The following is a 9,899-nucleotide window of genomic DNA, read 5'->3' as shown; positions in this document are numbered from 1 at the left end:
TTTAAGAGGTCATTTTGCAAGCTGGCATGTGTTTACATTTAGTCTTGGCAAGCTTTTTGAATGAACATGCACAGTGTTGAAATACTTTCAAGTACATGCACCTTCACTTTAAACCATGACTTCACTTTAAAGAAGCATTGATGAGACATCTGAATGAGCTGTTTTTATCATTGGAACCATGCAGTCGCATTGACTGGCTTTCCATTTCAGAGTCATGTATCTTTTCTATTTCTTTTAACTTCTTTTGTAAGCACACATTTTCACTTTCTATTTTCTGTATTGTAACACGCAATAAATTGATACAGTAAGATAACTGATTTGTGTTTGATTATTTCCTTCATTTTATAAACAAGCATTTCTGTCCTACTCTAACAGTTTCTATTCAAAGGGTTGGCCTGAATTTAGATCTTTCGATTGGGTCTGACTAGCTTTCCTGTCTCTGCTGAAGAAAAACTTTACCACAGCAAGATGTTGCAACCACCATGTGCCACTGAGGGGTGGCAGTTACAGTATGTGTTGCTTTGTGGTGGTTTATCACAGAAAATCCTAATAAAATACATTGGAAAAATGTTAAGGGGTATGAAGAAGGTTCATCCCCACAACACGATGCCACCAGTGCATGAATTTTTCATGCAGGCCAAAAGGTTCAATTTTAGGCTAAGCTGACCAGAGTACCTTCTTCATGCTTGCAGTGTTTTCTGGATGGCTTGTGTTTGTTTTTTTTGCTACTCTTGTGTAAAAGGACAGTTTTATGAAGCGAACAACTAGTAGCTGTCCTGTCGACAGATTCACCCACCTTAGCTGTAGAAGCCTGAAGCTTCTTCTGAGTTCTTGTTGGGCTCTTGGATGTTTCTCTAACTAATATTCTTGACCAGCCTGTTAATTTAAGTGGATGTCCATGTCTTGTCAGGTTTCTGGTTTGGTCACACTCTTGATTTGTGGATAAGAGACTGTGTTTGTTCCTTGGTGTTCATGATGCTGTTTGTTCACAAATGTTCTCTCACAAACCTCTGAGATTTTCACAGAACAGCTGGATTTGTTCTGGGAATAAATTACACACAAGTGGACTCTTTACTAATTAGGACACCCCTGAATGCAGTTGGTGGCAATGCAATTTTTAGGGCTGTCAGGTTGAAGGGGACTGCACATAAATGCATGCCATACTGAAAATCATGTATTTTATTCCACTTCACAATTAAGGACTACTTTGTCTTGACCTAACACACAAGTACTGTACTAAAAAAAACAGACCTCTCTGTCTATCTAGTAATAAGCTAACACTGGTGTAAACTGCTAAATCCATGTGACCTTCATAGGCATTAAGTTTTGCACCCTCAGCTGAAAGCATCTAAATGTCTGTTTTTTTTCCAGATAAACTCTGAAACCTGAACTCATCTAACCACAGAACACATGTCTGCTCTCAAATTCTCCCTTGAAGGCGACCTCATGCCCAGGGTACTTAGAGGAGTATTTCTGTGTAGCATCAATAAATAAGTTCCTCATTATACAGTCCAGTTTGTAACAGTTTTTAAGGTACTAAACTATAGTGGCTTTTCTGGTCATGGTGGCATGACCAATACGAAGGTTTCACAGTAATGTTTCTGGTCTTGGCCAGGTATTAATACCTCCAGAAACTTTTCACATTACCACCACAAACTTTAGTGTATTTTATTAAAATTGTTTGTGAGAGACCGACACAAAGTTAGGAAGTGGAATGAGAATTATATTTGGTTTCTAGTTATTTTTACTAATACAAACCTCAATAGTGTTGTGTGCATTACTATTCAAGCTTTTGTACTCTTTAATAAAATCCAGTGCAACCAATTACCTTCAAAAGTTATGTAATTAGTGAATTAAATCCACCAAGAGGCCAAATGGGCAACTTTTAGTTGCGCACTCCACAAATCAAGGAGCATTATTGCTTCTGCAAGGCACTCATACAAAGTTTTCCTCAGGTTGTTTCAGCAGCCCTGAATCATTTAAAATGTAACCCACTGCAGGTCTTTGAAAGATCTTTATATATATATTTTCAAGTAACTTGAAAAGTTAGTCAGTGACTCTTCAGTGCTTTTTGGCAGAATGTGATCAGATCATTCTTGCTTGGGAAAAAAAGGTTTTCTTTGATGCTGATTTTAAAATGCAGTCCTAAAATTCACTTTTACACAAACTGTGCCATGACTTGTGCCTTGACGTAAAGAATTGCAGAATAATGTTTTACATTTCCAATCTTACTTTTGAGTTTGACTTTGTTTTTTTGGGGGGGGACCTGTTTGCGTTATTGTATTACCTCCATCTCAGGACTGAAGAAATGTATATTAATTCAAAATGTATAGTCAGTCATTTTCTATCGTTTCTTCCATAGTGGGTCATGGGGAAGCTGGTGCCTATCTCCAGCAGTCTATGGGTGAAAGGCGGGGTTCACCCTGGACAGGTCGCCAGTCCATCGCAGGGCAACACACAAACAACCATGCACACACTCATTCATACACCTAAGGGCAATTTAGAGAGACCAATTAACCTAACAGGCATGCTTTTGGACTGTGGGAGGAAGCCAGAGTACCCAGTGAGAACCCACGCATGCACGGGGAGAACATGCAAACTCCATGCAGAAAGACCCCAGGCTGGGAATCAAACCCAGGACCTTCTTGCTGCAAGGCAACTGTGCTACCAACTGCGCCACCGTGCAGCCCCTTAAAATGTATATATATACAAAAATATTTCAGAAAATAACAGGGATTTTTCAATGAATTGGCACTTTATAAGTAAGCAGAAGTGAATCGATTTATTGCATTAAAATCGATTTGTTTTTATCATTTATGTACATAAACTGTGAAACATTTCCTTTTAATTTGAGTTTCTTGGAAACTGAAATTGACAAAATATTTATTTTGAAGAAATGGAGTACATGTTCAGCATGACTTCTTTCTACTTCACATTTTTATTCTCGGTATTAAAGTTTGTGTTGGTGTGTTATGTTGCCGTTTGAAGATGAAGCAAGTTTTGCACTTCCTCATTTCAGTCTGTAACAATTTTTGTCAATAATGTCTAAAGTATTTCGTAGCTTGAAATCATTTTATACAGTCCACAAATTGGCTGTGATCATATCAAACACATTTCCTATATGCTGGCATGAGTTCATTGTTCGGATGGGGAGGAAAAGTGGTGTGTTTTATAACGATAAAAATTAAAAGTTTAAAGAGATTTTGCACGCTACTGGTCAGGCAGGAAGCTGTTGGTGTGGTTTCTTCTGCGGAACAACAGAGGGGAAGCTGTTTTGCCTTTTTTTTAAGTTCATTTGTTCTGCGTAGTCTCTCAGACCAAACAAGATTCAGCCACTGAAAGAAAACGAGTCGAGGAAGTCAGGACTAAAGGAATCCAGCGTCAGTATTGCCTGAAGCTCTTGATTAAGGAAGAAAACATTCACCATTCTTAACCAGGGTCTCAGAAGAGAAAAAGTTCAGGAGTAAAAGCGGTCATGCTGCTAGTGTGAGCTGTCTGGGGGTTTAATGTTCCCTCATGATGGCAGTGTTTGCAGATGTGAAGCCAAGAACTGGAGAAGGTTCATGTGAAGGAAGGCTATCTTGGCCAGTTTTCCTGCTGACACTAGCTGCTGTCACCTCTTCTTCTCTGTCGGCTCTCTCCTTGTACCAGTTAGTGGCTCTCAGAGCTGAAGTGGAGGGGCTCAAAACTGATATTAGCCGCAGGAGAGAAGAGGGGCATAAGGTCAGCCACAGAAGTCAGGTGAGTAAAGGTCTTCGGGGGTTTCTACTAACAGCCAGTTGTAGTTGTTGTATTTTAGTGTATTTCTAAGGACGATATGTGCGTGCAGACTGAAAACATCAGTGGAAAAGAAAACATTCAAGAGCGTCTGGATCCACCAGAGTCTCAATATGCTTTCAGTCAAATAAGAAGAAAAAGAACAATACCGCAATTAGAGATGTCAGGTAAGGCGAAGATAACATTTGACATGGATGCGGCATGTGACATTTGCAAACCATTACAGAAGCAATATTATATATTGATTTATTTGACTGATTTTGTTTTTCAAAATGTATTTCCAACAGTGTTAAGATATGTTTGTATTTTTAAAACAAATGTTTCAGAGGCACTTACATTCTGCATTTAGATTAGTAAGAAGAAAGTTGTTCCCAATATTATGTACTTGAAAAAACCTGGCAGATCATATCAGAATAATTAACTAATCTGTTATATTCAATAGTGCTTAGTGCTGATGTTGGTGGATTTTGGTAATAGTAGAGTCCTCTGAATACATTTATTTTTATCACTACCTTGAAAAGCTATTTCTTTGCTTCATCTTATTAGCCATTATTTATCAAATTTATTTATTTATCAATTGATTTGTAAGATATATACCAAGATTAATAGTATCTGGAGTTTCATGGTTGAAAAAGATGCTTGTGTTGATTAAAAAAAAAACATCTGAGATATTGTTAAAATGAAGAATGGCTTCCTGTCCAGACAGTAGAGTGACAAAAAAAAAAAAAATCAATGGGCAACAAGTAAAAACAAATTGTGTACTGATGGCTTTATTTTGCTGTAGTACTGTAATGCTTTCTCCAGATTCACAAGGAGATGATGTTTATTTCACATTGATGTAGCTATGTAGTATAAATACCCAAAGTACAGTTTATATAGCCACTTTTTAAATTTATTTTGTAAAGCTGTCTTAGAACTGACACAATTCTCCCATATTTCATACCAGGTTCTCAGTCCTGCCTGCAGCTTTTGGCAAACAACAGCCGAAAACCTTTCGGAAAAGGTCTAGTGTCTCTTACTTTACTTTTATTTACATTGTCCTCTTTTTTAACAAAAGAGGACAATGTAAATAATTCGTTCTTTTCACCCAGAACCAGACATGCAAAAAAGGTTCCAGATTAACGCTTCCAGAAATATGTAAATAAGTGTTGGTGCTTCTTGCATGTTTTCTAATAAGAGTCTCTATCTTGGATCAGAACTTCCTTCAGGCCCGTACACAGGTATCCCCTGGCAAGCTGGGCTGAGGAGAGGCACAGCCCTGGAGGCAGATGGTGACCGCATCATAGTCAAGGAGGCGGGTTTCTACTTTGTCTACAGTCAGGTGGGCTCGATTACTTTAAATTCCTTTTTTGTCCACTGGGGGCTGCTGCTACTCTTTGTATAAATATGCTGCTTAGTACATACACTGTATTTAGTGACTAACCATGAGGAAGGTCTGAGGGAATGGGATGTAAATTTAGTTTTTAAAACAAATTATATGGTAAATGTTTTGCTACCCATTTCAGTACCAGTTATCCTGGTTTGTGCAGGTCTACTACATGGACAGCACCTTTACAATGGGTCATGTGGTGATCAGGTGGAAGAAGGACGTTGTGGGAAATGAAGATCAGGATGTGCATTTGTTCCGCTGCATCCAAAGCATGAACCCTGATTACTCTTTCAACACCTGCTACACGGGAGGTGAGCTTGTGTCATATTTAATGTCCACTAATGGCAACTCCTTACAGAAATCAAGTAGTGTTTCTTTAACTAAAGCTACATTATCTGTGTGGTATTATATATGCAACCTGTCTGAAGTAGTCATCTGAATCCTCCAGGTGTTGTAAAGCTGGAGAGGGGAGACTACTTGGAGCTTCTGATCCCCCGGGCTATGGCCAGCATTTCCCTGGAAGGAGACTCTACCTTTCTGGGTGCTTTAAAGCTCACTTAAAGTATGACATTTGGTACTGGAGCAACTGAACAATGATGCTAGAAATAGGTGTCATGAAGTTGGAGGATAGGCAGCAGTGCAGCAAAGCAGTTATGGTAACTTCCTGTTGAATAAGATAATACAGCAAGCAGCCACTTCTTTATTGGCTGATGGATCTCTAATATAAAACAGAAAATGTGTAGAGGCTTTTAAGTTCATTAAGTATTGAGGCTTCGCAATGTTCATTTATATCACTGTTAAAGTCAAAACATTCTGAATTAATGTGTTTTCTTCATATAATCTTACGTTTAGCAAGCACAACTTGTAAGACTTATTTTTCAACTCACTTTTAAGGCAGTAAAATTCATATTATTATTTGAAATTTTAGGCTACATTACTGTGTCATAAGATGTCTTCTGTTTTATTTTTTAAATGCGGATTTATCTTTGCGATGGCCTCATTAAAACAGATCTTTATATATTTAAATGATGTACAAAGTGTGATGTAATAAAATGCAAATATGTGCAAATGGTGATGTGGGATGAGATTGTTACTCAATTTTTGGCCACAGGAAGCAAAGACGTTTGTGTGGCAGAACAAGAGAGAGACATCAAGATAAGGTGAAGCGGAAACGGTTGAAATCAAGCTTACAAGCATATTTTTAGCTTCAAGAGAAACTGCAGGCGGATCGTGTCAGCAGTTTCAAAGAAGCTGATCAATGACTGTCAAGCCTGAGAATTCTGGCAGAAATTATGCTCTCACTTTACCACTTAAAAAACTCAAAATATAAAGATTAAAATCTAAAATGTTTGCACAATGTTTTAATAAACAATCAGTGTATTTCATTAAAGGTGCATATGGTGTTAAAGGGCTCTTACCTACCACCATAAAAAAAAAAAACTCACTAGATTAAAAAATATTCGCTTTGCTATGCTAGAGGCATCTGAATACTTTCTACATATAGGGACAGGGACACCTTGTTGGCCACATTGCAGATTGTATGTTTAGCTTCCAGAGTAAAATCAGCCAAAACAGAACCTCTGGTCTGGAGCCTTGGGTGAATCAGTGGCCTCAGGTCCCTATGGTGTCCCGGAAGAATTTCAGTACAGCTTCCTGTACACATATTGAATCTGATCATTCCCAACTCTGTCACTGAGACTGTATTATCATGGGAATATTACAGCTTATAGCGGTGCTAATCAATTAAAATGTATAACACATCAAAGAAATTACTGTCTGGTTTTCATCTGTCATCCAATGTCACATTGAAAAAAAAGATGAGTATTCAAAAAGGATTTTAAAGAAGACAATGAAGGTGCCTGACATGTAGAGGAACCCATAACTTAGGGTCTGCAAACGCAAAAGCCCAATCACGTCTGATCTTCAGCCTAATCTTTGGAGCGACCAAGAGCCGCTGGTCTGCTGATCTTAGAGTACTTAAAGGAGAGTACAGGTGGAGCGAGGCCATTGAGACATTTTAAAATGAATAAGAGAATTTAAAAATCTATTTTAAAGCACACAGGGAGCCAGTGAAGAGCAGCCAGCACAGGATTGACGTGCTCTTATCTGAGGACTTGCGGGCATTTTTACCACTCTGAAGGTGGGAGAGGGCAGCTTGTCTGACCCCAAAATTTTGTCGCAGCTGGGAAACACTTGTTTTTTACTACAGAGCTTATTGTGTCTCAAATCTAGGGTTGCCATCTAATGTCAGCTCCCCACATTGGTGGCAGTGGATTTCAGGTTTGGAGTCAAACGGCAAAGATTCACATGGTGGGAGTCACAAGGGTCATTCGGGCGGAATGATGTTACTTCAGTCTTTTTATCATTAAAGCTCAAACAATTCAGGGCCATGTGAAGACATTATTCATTACTGATTAGTAGAAAACAAAATACTTTTCCTTGCAACATTTTTTGGCAAACAATGATGGATCCCACAAGCAACCATAGTCTTCCTCTTTTTCATACACAGTAATCCTGTCCATTAGGCCATCCGGTTTGACAAAGCCCTAATGTTGGTCACTTCTTCACTCTCTCTTTTCCCTTTAATGTCATGGCTCCACTTGACTGGACCAGAAATCAAAACATGGCTACTGAAGAAGACAGACTAAAATATGAGTCTGCCCAGACAGTGTTCAAAAGGACTTAATGGATAACAGTAACTTTTAATGGAAGAGTATATGTATATAATGAAGCTAGAATGCATAATGGAGAGCGGGCCCAGCCCTGGGAAATCAGAAGCGCTCTTTGATGTGTGCTGTTTACCACAGCAGGCGGCTGAGCAAACAGCAATTGAGAAATGTGAAAGGATGAGGGTACGAGAGAAGAGGGGTGCGGAACTCAGATCTCCCCCATAAATATGTCAAGCATGATGCTCCCCTTCCTCCTTTTAGGCCAGAAATGTCTTTGTGCGATGCCATGGTGACGCCTTGTGTGTTTGCGGAAGCTGATGTCAATGTGGGCTCGGCGCTCAAAAGGGAAACCAGCATCTGATCGGAGAATCAGGAAATGAGACCAACTGTGTGTACACATGCTGGCACTGTGTATAGTTCACACGCTATACGAGTATACTTCAAATACAAAGAACAGCTGATGTTCCAAACATCCGTGGAAGAAGTTTGACATTTTGAAAAATAGGTTCTTATTAGCGAAGCAACATAGAGGACACAAAACAGCGACACTGCTGTTCCAGGAGTTCCCAGTTTATAATAGGCTTGAGCCTTGGTTGGTTGTTCTTAATCATATTTAAATCATATTTAAATTTCTTTCTACTAAGTGGGACAGACTAAGATGGTTGACATTTGAAAGCTATTAGGTGTTCCAACTGGACAACAATCTCAAAAACACCAAAAACTAAAACCACCTGAGTAAATCTGTAAGTATGTGTAATTCCTCCAGGTACCGACAGATGCAAGTGGCTTTCTTAACTGATGAATTTCTTGAATCCATCTTGGTATAGATTCAAAACACACCGTGAAAACTAAAACACAGACAAGACAATAATTAGCTTGATTAAAATAAAGACAATTAGCAAATACACTACTTTACAGCATAAAAACAGACAAAATACCTTGTTGGCTGAGTACCAAGTAAGAAATTAGGAAAAAACCTCTTTTCTTCTTGGTTTTGCTTCCTTTCTTAAACCTTTCTGTCCATGCTCTTTTCTTTCTGCGTTCTTTCTCCTCTTCTTCCTGAGATCGCTTTTTCTTGACATATCTCTATACAACACACGTCTATTCTGACACCACAGCGCCCTCTAGTGACACTTCACAAAATTAACTTAAAAATACACAGAAACTTGTAGAAATAGAGATGTGGCAGTTACACTCCCACCAAATCTCACGCTCTTAACAGTGAGATTTCCATAAAACAAATTCAAACTGACACAGAGTCTGAACAACAAAAATAAATAAAATACACATTACTCTGCTTCTAGCAAAACAATAACCTTATCTATAGGTCGTTCTAGTGAAACTGTTTTCGTCACTAGTTTATTTTTGTTAGATGTCCTCTCGCTAACTAAGAGTCTAACTTTTCTCTCTTTATTATCTGCTCCAGGATAGACATCTGTGACTTTAGCGAACTTCCATTCGTTACGTGGTGCAAGCTCTTCTTGTAGAAGCACTATATCAGTTATCTGCAGATCTCTTCTGTGTGCAGTACACTTCTGTCTTGGTTGCAAGTTGAGTAAATATTCTTTCCTCCAACAGATCCAAAACTCGTTGGCCACAAATTGTACTCTTCTCCATCTTTTTTGAAGATACAAATCTTCTTTAATGAACTTTCCCGGTGGAGGTTGAACAATGGTTGACTTCATAGTTAGGATGTGGTTAGGTGTCAGCGGTTCGGGGCCTGTAGGATCATTCAGATATGCCACAGAGAGTGGCCTGCTGTTGATAATCGCCATAACTTCGTTCAACAAAGTTCTCAAAGATGTAGTGTCGAGTCTCTTCATTGAATGGTCGAGAACAGCTGAAAGAATACTATGGATTGTCCTTATCTGCCATTCCCACACTCCACCCATGTGGCTAGCTGATGAGGGGTTCATGAGAAATTCACATCTAAGTACTTTCACTTTTTCCTGATCCATATCCTTTAAGAGATTAGCAAACTCTCTCTGGGCACCAACAAAATTGGTTCCTCTGTCACATCTTAGTTGCCGAACATTACCTCTGATAGCAATAAACGCTCGCAAAGCATTGAGGAATGCGTCTGT

The 9,899-nt window shown here is 38.8% G+C and overlaps 1 protein-coding gene across 1 annotated transcript; it reads left to right on the top strand.

The window, feature by feature from the left end:
- The first annotated feature begins 3,169 nt into the window (after positions 1–3,169).
- Positions 3,170–6,219, top strand: tnfsf13b (TNF superfamily member 13b). Its single transcript, XM_047370865.1, has 6 exons — positions 3,170–3,741; positions 3,830–3,944; positions 4,724–4,780; positions 4,974–5,098; positions 5,307–5,457; positions 5,595–6,219. The coding sequence occupies exons 1-6, from the start codon at positions 3,517–3,519 to the stop codon at positions 5,705–5,707; spliced, it is 786 nt and encodes a 261-aa protein (XP_047226821.1). The 5' UTR covers positions 3,170–3,516; the 3' UTR covers positions 5,708–6,219.
- The last annotated feature ends 3,680 nt before the right edge of the window (positions 6,220–9,899 follow it).

The sequence above is a fragment of the Girardinichthys multiradiatus genome, chromosome 7 (assembly GCF_021462225.1).
Source record: "Girardinichthys multiradiatus isolate DD_20200921_A chromosome 7, DD_fGirMul_XY1, whole genome shotgun sequence".
In the NCBI taxonomy this organism is placed as follows: domain Eukaryota; kingdom Metazoa; phylum Chordata; class Actinopteri; order Cyprinodontiformes; family Goodeidae; genus Girardinichthys; species Girardinichthys multiradiatus.
The sequence above is the reverse complement of the archived record's forward strand: the minus strand, read 5'-3'. Positions and strand labels throughout refer to the sequence as shown.